Raw genomic sequence first — 12,491 nt, forward strand, 5'->3', positions numbered from 1 at the left:
TGTCCTGTAGGCAGGAAGGGGGTAGAAGCGCCCGGTAGGCAGGAAGGGGGTAGAAGTGCCCGGTAGGCAGGAAGGGGGTAGAAGTGCTCGGTAGGCAGGAAGGGGGTAGAAGTGCCCTGTAGGCAGGAAGGGGGTAGAAGTGCCCTGTAGGCAGGAAGGGGGTAGAAGTGTCCTGTAGGCAGGAAGGGAGTAGAAGTGCCCGGTGGGCAGGAAGGGGGTAGAAGTGCCCTGTAGGCAGGAAGGGGGTAGAAGTGCCCGGTGGGCAGGAAGGGGGTAGAAGTGCCCTGTGGGCAGGAAGGGGGTAGAAGTGCCCGGTAGGCAGGAAGGCGGTAGAAGTGCCCTGTAGGCAGGAAGGGGGTAGAAGTGCCCTGTAGGCAGGAAGGGGGTAGAAGTGCCCGGTGGGCAGGAAGGGGGTAGAAGTGTCCTGTAGGCAGGAAGGGGGTAGAAGTGCCCTGTAGGCAGGAAGGGGGTAGAAGTGCCCGGTAGGCAGGAAGGCGGTAGAAGTGCCCTGTAGGCAGGAAGGGGGTAGAAGTGCCCTGTAGGCAGGAAGGGGGTAGAAGTGCCCGGTAGGCAGGAAGGCGGTAGAAGTGTCCTGTAGGCAGGAAGGGGGTAGAAGTGTCCTGTAGGCAGGAAGGGGGTAGAAGTGTCCTGTAGGCAGGAAGGGGGTAGAAGTGCCCTGTAGGCAGGAAGGGGGTAGAAGTGTCCTGTAGGCAGGAAGGGGGTAGAAGTGCCCTGTAGGCAGGAAGGGGGTAGAAGTGCCGTGTAGGCAGGAAGGGGGTAGAAGTGCCCGGTAGGCGAGGGGTTAATTAATGGCAATCATGCCGTGAACTGCTGTGATGGTGTGAAGTTTGATTTATAGATGTTATGAATTTCTCTGACAATACATAGAGGGTATGCACATATGATATGTATGATCTAGATGCGTGGGCCACACCCACATATATATATATATATATTTCTTATTATGGTGGCATTGCACATTTTCGGGACTGCTGCGTTCGCTTTAATGTTTGGTTTGGATTAATCGCATTATATTGCACATCCATAAGTGCATGGGCTCTCTTTTTTATTAATTTTCATACTTCCTGCCTCAGTGAACACACAGAAAGTGATAGAAAGACTCCCCATTGACTACAAAAACAGCACGCTCTTCGTCCAAAACTACAAAAAAAAAGGTTTTGGCTGGAGTTGGTTAATGTCAGTTCATAGTAAGTCAGTCTATTAAAAAAAAAACTCATTTAGAGGGTGCATTAGGAGCCGTCTTGTTACGACTGTTTGTATCGGGCCCTCTACTTCCTCCCCTGGCACCAGACTCTTCACTGCGATGGCTTGATCTCCCCCTCTGGGTGTGGACTTCAGGTGTCCTGTTATGGTCGTGGGATGTAGATTGGTGCACATTGTCCATTCCAACCGCTGGGGGGCGAGAGGACCCTGGAGAAATCCCTGCCTGTAGATGCACAAATCTCCCAAAGTCACCCCCAGCTGATGTCCATTTCTCCATGAACTCAGAGATGTCTGTGGATGGACCAATCATTTGTAGCCTCTTGTTATTTGGAGATGACCAGATGTCACATGAAAAGAGATATAACTGCAGTTCTTTGGTCACATCAGCAGAAATATTGGACAGGTCGATGGTTTGAACCCGGAGAAAACGTTGGCATTTCATAAAGATGTCTGACATTTCACGTGCAGCTTTGTAAAAGTGCTGGGAAAGATGGGGGGATTTGGCGGTCAGGATGACCCTGTTAAAGCCCTCACCGATCTCTGTTTTCATTTCCACATCAGACTGACCCAGAATACCTTTGATCGTGTCTTTCAGAAATACTCTTACATAGGTGTGAACTGCTGGATCCACAAGGAAATCTGTAGAGAGTGGGCTTTGGTCCAGATGACTTTGAGGATTACTTGCTGCCAAAGAATTAAAAGCAGGAGAACCAGAAGATGGCCGTCCGGCTGCCGTGAGGGATGAGTGATTAGATGAGTTTGCAGTCAAATTCTCTGGGATTCTTGGATTTAAATTTAATTCATCTGGAGAGGAGTTTTGAGGTTTTCCACGCTCGAAATTGGCACCATCTCCAATGGTGCTCTTGGGAAGTTTTGTGTTTTGGTTTAATTCCTCTCTAGACGTGTTCTTGGGTTGTCCAGAGCTGAATTTGGTGCTATCCTCGATGGTGACCTTTGGGTTTGAGTTTAATTCATGTGTAAATGTGTTTTTGGGTTGTCCAGAGTTGAATTTGGAGACATCTCCAATGGTGCTCTTGGGAAGTTTTGTGTTTTGGTTTAATTCCTCTCTAGAGGTGTTCTTGGACTGTCCAGAGTTCAACTTGGTACTGTCTTCTTTGTTTCTCTTGAAATGTTTTGTATTTGAGTTTAATTCATCTGCAGATGTGTTCTTAGATTGTCCATAATTGATTCCCCTGATATCTCCAATGGTGCTCTTGGGAAGTTTTGGATTTGAGTTTAATTCATCAGCAGATGTGTTTTTGGGTTGTCCAGAATTGAATTTGGTGTCATCTCCAATGGTGCTCTTGGAATGTTTTGGGTTTGAGTTTAGTTCATCTGTAGATGTGTTCTTGGGTTGTCCAGAGCTGAATTTGGTGCTATCCTCGATGGTGACCTTGGAATGTTTTGGGTTTGAGCTTAATTCATCTGTAAATGTGTTTTTGGGTTGTCCAGAGTTGAATTTGGAGACATCTCCAATGGTGCTCTTGGAATGTTGTGTGTTTGAGTTTAATTCATCTGTAGACGTGTTCTTGGGTTGTCCAGAGCTGAATTTGGTGCTATCCTTGATGGTGCCCTTGGAATGTTTTGGTTTTAAGTTTAATTCATCTGTAGATGTGTTCTTGGGTTGCTCAGGGTTGAAATCGGATCTCCCTCCATCGGTTCTGTTGGGATGCTTTGGGTTGGAGGTGAATTCATCTACAATCGTGCCTTTGGGTTTACTTTGACTGGAGCTGGAGTCAGATGCAAAAGTGTCCATGGTTTGTTTGGATCCAGGCAAGTCTTCTCTAAATTGTGTGCTGGCAAATGTAGTGTGTGTGGCTAAACCTAAGACATCAGCTGTTTTTCCATTACTAGCTAGTGATGAGTTCCTGCCTGTTCTTCGGTCTTCATCAGCAAGTATTTTCTCGGGTGGTCCAGGATAAAAGTTTAGGTTAGCTGCTAATTTGCTCCTGGGGTGTTTTTTGATGGAGGTTGAGTCATCTGAAGATGTGTCCTTGGGTTTTCTTTGACTGGAGCCAACTGAGCCAGGAACTGGCCTTCCTTTATGGGTTAAAGGTGGTTTTATGTACGACAGTCTGTTTTTATATCCAGTAGAGAAGTAGCTATCGTCGTGTTGTCTGGGCTCAGACCGGTCATCTCCATACTGTGTGCTGGTAATCGCCATGTGACTAGATAGTTTCCCATTACTGGCCAGCGGTATGTTCCTGTCTGGTGTTCTGTCCTTGTTGGCAGATGTCTTCTTGAATGGACTTGGAAGGAAATTCAGGTGAGTTGCATCGTCAATGTCTGTAGATGTGTCCTTGGATTTTCTTTGGCTGAAGTCATCTGGGAAATAACCTGATCCTCCAACTGCACCAGCAGACACATCCCCCAGACTCAGGACCATTGCCAATGGCTTGGAAACCTGCATAACAAAAGAGTATTATTAAAAATTGATTTTACACTATGGGGTGTAGTTATAAAAAACATTGCAGAGCTATTCGTCCCGTGAAACTGCATATCCATTTGATCTTTGTGAAGTTCAGCAAAATTGAATGTTGCTAGGCTATTTTCTCTCCAGGTCAAATGTTCTTCATTTATAACAGGGATCTCCAAAGTTTCTAAACAAAGTACCAGTTTAGTGTACTTTGAGGGGGCCGGACTGTGGCCAGTGAAGATAGAAAATGCCTTGGTGTCAATGGGGGTAAACAATGCCCCATCATTGATGTCAGTGGGGGGAATAGTGCCCCATCATTGGTATCAGTGGGAGGAGTAGTGCCCCATCATTGGTATCAGTGGGAGGAATAGTGCCCCATCATTGGTATCAGTGGGAGGAATATTGCCCCATTTTTGGGAACAGGGGAAGGAATAGTGCCCCATCATTGGTGTCAGTGGGAGGAATAGTGTCCCATCATTGGTGTCAGTGGGAGGAATAGTGCCCCATCATTGGTATCAGTGGAAGGAGGAATAGTGCCCCATCATTGGTATCAGTGGAAGGAGGAATAGTGCCCCATCATTGGTGTCAGTGTGGGAGGAATAGTGCCCCATCATTGGTATCAGTGGGAGGAATAGTGCCCCATCATTGGTACCAGTGGGAGGAATAGTGCCCCATCATTGGTGTCAGTGGGAGGAATAGTGTCCCATCATTGGTGTCAGTGGGAGGAATAGTGCCCCATCATTGGTGTCAGTGGGAGGAATAGTGCCCCATCATTGGTGTCAGCGGGAGGAATAGTGCCCCATCATTGGTATCAGTGGGAGGAATAGTGTCCCATCATTGGTATCAGTGGGAGGAATATTGCCCCATTTTTGGGACCAGGGGAAGGAACAGTGCCCCATCATTGGTGTCAATGGGAAGAATAGTGTCCCGTTGTTATTGTCCTTGGTAGGAATAGTGCCTTATTGTTGGTATCAGTGACAGGAATTGTGCCCTGTTGTTGATGTCAGTGGTAGGAATAGTGCCCAAAGGGCCAGATAGAAGCAAGCAAAGCGCCACATCCGGAATAAATGGGAGTTAATGGGAGTAAACAATGCTCCATCATTGGTATCAGTGGGGGGAATATTGCCCCATTTTTGAGACCAGGGGAAGGAACAGTGCCCCATTGTTGGTGTCAATGGGAAGAATAGTGTCCTTGTCAGGAACCACCGCGACGCATGAGTCTGCACATGCGTAGGTGTCCGGCAAGACATGCAGGAAGGCGGGCACTAGGACCCAGGTGCGCCTGTCACCTATGATGGCGCTGGGCAGCCACTAGGACCCAGGCGTGCCTGTCAGCGCCGGGCGGGCTACTTAAACCAGCCCTGCACAGACACAAGTTGCCTGATGGTCTTCTCCCTGTTCCTGTGTTCCTGCTCTTCCTGTATGCTGATTGCCTTGTTGCTGACCCTGCCTGGACCTGATACCGCTGTCTTCTCCTGCCCCGACCTTTGGCTCGCCCTGACAATCCTCTGCCTGCTCCCTTTGTCTGACCCCCTGTTACCAAACCCGGCTTGTGACCCAATTACGCTTTGTCTACCGATCTGTACCGTCTGCCTTGCTGTTACCTACCCGGCTTGCCTGACCACGTCACACCTCTTCACATCTGGCTCCTACCCGCTACACGCCATTGGCAGTTACCTTTACCACGGTTGGTGTCACTCAGGGGTCGCGACCTGGTCCTGGTCTGCTTCAAGTCCATCCCCACCATCAGGGGCTCTGGTGAACCAGCAGACCTGGGCTTAGACTCCTCCCCTGGGGGGACTCTGGCCAGTGGGCCACTAGAGGTCACCATCAGTGTTCGTGACAGTCCTATTGTTGAGGTCATTGGTAGGAATAGTGCCTTATTGAGTGCCACCTCCGGCCCCTGGGCTGCAGTTTGGAGACCACTGATTTACAAGAATAGATGGGAGTTAATGGGAGTAAACAATGCCCCATCATTGGAATTAGAGGGAGGAATATTGCCCCATTTTGGGACCAGGGAAAGGAACAGTGCCCCATCGTTGGTATTACTGCTAGGAAATTTGCCCCATTTTTGGGAACAGGGGAAGGAACCGTGCCCCATCCTTGGTGTCAATGGGAAGAATAGTGCCCCATTGTTAGGGTCATTGGTACAAATAGTGCCTTATTGTTGGTATCAGTGACAGGAATTATGCCCTGTTGTTGATGTCAGTGGTAGGAATAGTGCCAAAAGGGCCAAATAGGAGCAAGCAAAGGGCCACATCGAGCCCCTGGGCTGCAGTTTGGAGACCACTGATTTATAAGAATAGATGGGAGTTAATGGGAGCAAACAATGCCCCATCATGGTATTAGTGGAGGAATATTGTCCCATTTTTGGGACCAGGGGAAGGAACAGTCCCCCTTTGTTGGTGTCAATGGGAAGAATAGTGTGCCATTGTTGGGGTCATTGGTAGGAATAGTGCCTTCTTGTTGGTATCAGTGACAGGAATTATGCCCTGTTGGTGATGTCAGTGGTAGGAATATTGCCCAAAGGGCCAAATAGGAGCAAGCAAAGGGCCACATCCGGCCCCTGGGCTGCAGTTTGGAGACCACTGATTTATAAGAATAGAATGAATCAGGGAATCACATTATGACCACTAGGTAGAAGTGACGATCAGAGGAAATATATATTCACTATAGCCATCAGCTCCATCTGGTTGTCATAATCCTGTATTTTTCCCGATTTACACTTTCCTGATGAATGAAGAACATCTGACCTGGAGAGAAAATGGCCCAGAAAATGGCCCAGTAACATTCAATTTTGCCAGCATTCACCTAGATTGCATGTACATGCAGTTTCACCATCTGAATTCACCAAATGTGGGGCTTCTATGTATACATTATATTTATGAGTGCTCCGTTGTTTTTGCTTGCTTACATTTTGGGTTGTATGTCTCCTACGATCGGTCACTGATGAACTCCGACGCGGCATAACGGACTCTCCCCATCCTCATGACCGAAACCTCCCTCCTCTCCGACCCGATCAGAATTCTGCCCACCTTAGCATGCCACCTGCACGCCTCCTCCTCGTTCTCCTCTCCTCCATCCCCAAACTTACCTCCCTCTACTCCCCTACTCCCCCAAAACACCTCTACATCGCATCCTCACTTCTTCCCTCCCCCCTCTACGGCTCTCACCACCTCCTCATACTACTCCACTCCCCCGCCGATGCACAAGCCACCACCAACCGACCCTAGCGCTCCCACACCTCCCATTCCCATGCCACCTTTCTCACCCTCCTCCTTTTCCTAACCGCCGGTGACATCTCCCCGAACCCTGGCCCTCCATCTCCCCACTCCCCCAACCGGCACCCCCTACACACGCCAAACACCGCAACCCCCTCAATCTCATATCTGTCCCCCTCCTCCCCACATCCACCCCTCCCCTTTCGGTTGCACTCCTGAACGCCCGTTCGGTTTGCAACAAGCTCACCGCCATCCATGACCTCTTTGTCTCCCACTCCCTCAACCTCCTAGCGGTTACCAAAACCTAGATCCAAGCCACTGACTCCACCTCCCCTGCTGCCCTCTCCTATGGAGGGCTCGTCTGGGCCCATTCAACCAGACCGAGCGGACGCAGAGGCGGGAGGGGTCGGTATGCTCCTACCACCGCTGAGCACCTTCCAGTTCCTCCCTAACCCTCCCTCCCTATCCTTCTCCTCCTTCGAGGTCCACTGCATCCGGCTCTTCTCTCCCCACCCCCCTATGGATTGCGGTAATCTATCGGCCTCCTGGCTCCGCATCCCCCTTCCTTGACGACTTTGCCGCCTGGCTTCCCTTTTTCCTCTCCTCCAAGCTACCGACCATCATCCTAGGCGACTTCAATATCCCGATCAACGCCAACAGCCCGGCGACTTCCCAACTCCTCCTTCTAACCTCCTCCTTCGTGCTCACACAGCACACCCAGTCCTCCACCCACTCCAACGGAAACACCCTGGACCTAGTTTTCTCCAACCTCTGCACCCCCCACGACTTCACTAACACCCCCTTCCCTCTCTCTGACCACCACCTCCTCACATTCTCCATCTCCCCCTCCCTCAACTCCCCCCCCCCGAAGCGTCTAACCATCACCCGCAACCTCCGCAATCTGAACCCGACCCATCTCCACCCGGCAGCTGACCGTCTGTATGACATTATCCTCCCTCTGTCATGCCCTGACCTGGCCACTACTGTGTACAACGACTCACTGCTTGCTGCCCTTGACTCCCTGGCACCCCTAACCACTCGCAGCATTAGACCCCGACCGCTTCAACCCTGGCAAACCGACCACACAAAATGTCTCAAACTATGCAGTCGTGCGCTGGAGCGCTTATGGCGCAAAACCAGATCCCCTCCCGCGTTCTCCCTCTATAAAGCCGCCTACCTCGCCTACACCACCTCCCTCCACGCCGCCAAGAAAGCCTATTTCATAACCCTTATCAACACCCTCTCCACCTGTCCTCATCGGCTCTTCTCCACCTTCAAATCCCTGCTCTCCCCCCCCCCCCCACCACCTCCACCCAGCACCTCACTCACCGCCCACGAGATTGCCACTCACTTCCAGAAGAAGATTGACGCAATCCGTAAGGACATTGTTAACTCACAATCCACCTCTCCACCCAGCCTCCCGCCCTCCTCCAACCCACCTACCCTCCCCTCTCCCGACCTCATAGCCACACTACCCCCCACTATACCCATTGCCCCGCACACCATCACCTCCCCAACACTCCACTCCTTCAGCCCAACTACCTCTGAGGAGGTCTCTAAGGTCTTCACTGAAGCCCGCCTCACCACCTGCACCCTGGACCCTATCCCCTCACAGCTCCTCCAGTCACCCCCCCCCTCCATCATCCGTTCCCTTACCCACATCTTCAATCTCTCCCTTTCCACAGGCACCTTCCCCTCCCCTCTAAAGCACACACACATCACCCCCATACTCAAAAAACCCTCCCTTGACCCCACTAACCTTAACAACCTTAGACCCATCTCCTTGTTGCCCTTCACTTCCAAGCTCCTTGAGCGCCAGGTCTACAATCGCCTAAGCACCCACCTCACTGATAACAACCTCCTTGACCCCCTACAGTCTGGCTTCCGCCCCCTGCACTCCACCGAAACCGCCCTACTTAAAATCACCAATGACCTGCTAACTGCCAAAGCCAATGGCCGCTATTCTATCCTCCTGCTCCTTGACCTCTCCGCGGCCTTCGACACTGTTGACCACCCTCTCCTCCTTGCCAAACTGCACTCCCTTGGCATCAGGGACGCTGCTCTCTCCTGGTTCGCCTCCTACCTTTCCCAACGCTCCTTCAGCGTCACTTACAACACTGCCACCTCCCCCTCCCTCCCCCTCTCTGTTGGGGTCCCCCAAGGCTCCGTCCTCGGGCCCCTCCTCTTCTCCATCTATACCTCCTCCCTTGGCAAACTTATTCACTCCCACGGCTTCAATTACCACCTCTATGCTGACGACACCCAAATTTACCTCTCCACCCCCCAACTCACCCCCTCACTCTCTGCCCGCATCGCCCACCTCCTAAACGACATATCAGACTGGATGTCGCTCCATTTCCTCAAACTTAACCTATCCAAAACCGAGCTCCTGGTCTAAACCCCCCCATCCTCTCCATCACCACTAACAACGCCTCCATCACTCCCACCCCACACGCCAAAGTCCTGGGTGTCACCCTGGACTCCCACCTCTCCTTCCTACCCCACATCCAACTGCTATCTAGATCTTGCAGGCTCCACCTCCGCAACATCTCCAAGATACGCACATTCCTCACCACAGACACCACCAAACAACTCGTACACTTCCTCATCATCTCACGCCTGGACTACTGCAACTCCCTCCTCACCGGCCTACCCAAACGAACGCTATGCCCACTCCAGTCTATCCTGAACTCAGCGGCCAGACTCATCCACCTCACCAACCGCTCCACATCCGCCACCCCCCTCTGCCAATCCCTTCACTGGCTCCCGATTGCCCAACGCATCAAATTCAAACTGCTAACTCTGACCTACAAAGCCATTCACAACGCCGCCCCAAACTACATAACTGACCTGATACCCAAATACTACCCTACCCGTGGCCTCCGCTCCTCACAGGACCTCCTGCTCTCTAGCTCCCTGGTCTCCTCCTCCCACGCCCGATTGCAGGACTTCTCTAGGACTTCCCCCATCCTCTGGAACTCCCTACCCCAATCCATCAGACTGTCACCTACCCTCCTCACCTTCAGGCGCACCCTAAAAACCCTCCTCTTCAGGGAAGCCTACCCCAACATCACCTAACACCCGACCTCACCTAACAACTAACCTCCTCCACTCCTCCCACCACTCCATCCCCCACAGCCATCTCCTCCTGTACCACCTTCCCCTCCCTCCTAGATTGTAAGCTCCAAGGAGCAGGGCCCTCGAACCCCTCGTGTATTGTATTGTTACTGTCTTGTCTCATGTTCTGTCCCCCTTGCTATTGTACAGCGCTGAGCATACCCTTTGGCGCTATATAAATACTGTGTAATAATAATAATAATAATATGTCTGGGTGGGGTGAAAGTGTCTGGACTGGAAGGGGGTGAAAGTGTCCGGACTGGAAGGGGGTGAAAGTGTCCGGACTGGAAGGGGGGGAAAGTGTCCGGACTGGAAGGGGGGTAAAAGTGTCCGGACTGGAAGGGGGTGAAAGTGTCCGGACTGGAAGGGGGTGAAAGTGTCCGGACTGGAAGGGGGTGAAAGTGTCCGGACTGGAAGGGGATGAAAGTGTCCGGACTGGAAGGGGGTGAAAGTGTCCGGACTGGAAGGGGGTGAAAGTGTCCGGACTGGAAGGGGGTGAAAGTGTCCGGACTGGAAGGGGATGAAAGTGTCCGGACTGGAAGGGGGTGAAAGTGTCCGGACTGGAAGGGGGTGAAAGTGTCTGGACTGGAAGGGGGTGAAAGTGTCCGGACTGGAAGGGGGGGAAAGTGTCCGGACTGGAAGGGGGGTAAAAGTGTCCGGACTGGAAGGGGGTGAAAGTGTCCGGACTGGAAGGGGGTGAAAGTGTCCGGACTGGAAGGGGATGAAAGTGTCCGGACTGGAAGGGGGGGAAAGTGTCCGGACTGGAAGGGGGGGAAAGTGTCCGCACTGGAAGGGGGGGAAAGTGTCCGGACTGGAAGGGGGGGAAAGTGTCCAGACTGGAAGGGGGGGAAAGTGTCCGGACTGGAAGGGGGTGAAAGTGTCCGGACTGGAAGGGGGGTAAAAGTGTCCGGACTGGAAGGGGGGGAAAGTGTCCGGACTGGAAGGGGGGGAAAGTGTCCGGACTGGAAGGGGGGGAAAGTGTCCGGACTGGAAGGGGGGGAAAGTGTCCGGACTGGAAGGGGGTAAAAGTGTCCGGACTGGAAGGGGGTGAAAGTGTCCGGACTGGAAGGGGGGGAAAGTGTCCGGACTGGAAGGGGGGGAAAGTGTCCGGAATGGAAGGGGGGTGAAAGTGTCGGGACTGGAAGGGGGGTAAAAGTGTCTGGACTGGAAGGGGGGTGAAAGTGTCCGGACTGGAAGGGGGTGAAAGTGTCCGGACTGGAAGGGGGTGAAAGTGTCCGGACTGGAAGGGGGGGAAAGTGTCCGGACTGGAAGGGGGGAAAGTGTCCGGACTGGAAGGGGGGGAAAGTGTCCGGACTGGAAGGGGGGGAAAGTGTCCGGACTGGAAGGGGGGGAAAGTGTCCGGACTGGAAGGGGGTGAAAGTGTCCGGAATGGAAGGGGGGGAAAGTGTCCGGAATGGAAGGGGGGTGAATGTGTCCGGACTGGAAGGGGGGTAAAAGTGTCCGGACTGGAAGGGGGGTAAAAGTGTCCGGACTGGAAGGGGGGTAAAAGTGTCCGGACTGGAAGGGGGGTAAAAGTGTCTGGACTGGAAGGGGGGTAAAAGTGCCCGGACTGGAAGGGGGGGGGGAGTGCCCGGACTGGAAGGGGGGGAAAGTGTCCAGACTGGAAGGGGGGGGAAAGTGTCCAGACTGGAAGGGGGGGAAAGTGTCCAGACTTGAAATGGTTAATGTATCCTACCCAGGGGCGGACTGACAACTCATGGGGCCCCCGGGCAATAGGGGATCATGGGGCCCCTGTGTCCTTACCCAAACTCAAAAAAGCCTATGAAAAAGGTACCAGGGGCATCTCATGGGGCCCCCTACTGACCCTGGGCCCTCCGGCAGTGCCCGAGTTTCCAAATGGTCAGTCCGCCCCTGATCCTACCCTCTCCCCTGCAGCAGCAAAACAGAGAACAGCAATGGTGGCAGGGTCGGTGTGTGGACAGCAGACATCTGTGGCACTCCAGCACCTACCTGAGTCCTTTGGCACTGCGGACGGCTCACTTCCAGCGGGTAGGTGTACCCTTCTAGCTCTAGCTGGTGCCTCCGGCTCAGGACACGGTTTGCCACTGCGGGGGACAAACATCAACATCAACAACGGCATTACATCAGAATTCCACCAATAAGACTGTGTTACGGCAGCCCACTTTTTTTCAAGACGCACCAAAACAACCACAAAATAGGACTTGCACCATTTTTTTTCGGGCACCACATTGTACAGGAATACATCACCAGGCATTGTCATGTGCTACACTGCATGTACGTTGGGCTGCCACTTAAAAATGAATTGCACTAGATGGAGCCGATGATCGGAGGAAATAACTACTTATCTCCTCTGAGCATCAGCTCCATCTATTGGCCATAATGCGGTATTTTTCCTTAATTTATGCTATTCTTATAAATGAATAACATTCGACCTGGACAGAAAATGGCCTAATAACATTCGATTTTGCTTGGCACCTATTTGCATTCTCTGTTGGGAGTGTCCACCAGTCTGAGTGGGGCTGCCGATAGGA

At 52.3% G+C, this 12,491-nt stretch overlaps 1 protein-coding gene across 2 annotated transcripts; it reads right to left on the reverse strand.

Annotated features, from left to right (window-relative positions):
• Positions 1-421: 421 nt before the first annotated feature.
• LOC149430880 (uncharacterized) lies at positions 422-12,125 on the reverse strand. Of its 2 annotated transcripts, none has more exons than XM_089665962.1 (2): positions 11,950-12,125; positions 422-3,628 (listed from the first exon to the last, which is right to left on the reverse strand). In XM_089665962.1, the coding sequence occupies exon 2, from the start codon at positions 3,608-3,610 to the stop codon at positions 1,235-1,237; it is 2,376 nt and encodes a 791-aa protein (XP_089522088.1). In that variant the 5' UTR covers positions 3,611-3,628; positions 11,950-12,125; the 3' UTR covers positions 422-1,234. The 2 variants fall into 2 exon arrangements, with proteins under 2 accessions (XP_089522088.1, XP_089522087.1); XM_089665961.1 differs by lacking the exon at positions 11,950-12,125 and adding an exon at positions 6,555-6,704.
• Between the last annotated feature and the right edge of the window lie 366 nt (positions 12,126-12,491).

The sequence above is a fragment of the Staurois parvus genome, unplaced genomic scaffold (assembly GCF_062004578.1).
Source record: "Staurois parvus isolate SC_StPar_1 unplaced genomic scaffold, SC_StPar_1.0 ptg002435l, whole genome shotgun sequence".
Classification (NCBI taxonomy): Eukaryota; Metazoa; Chordata; class Amphibia; order Anura; family Ranidae; genus Staurois; species Staurois parvus.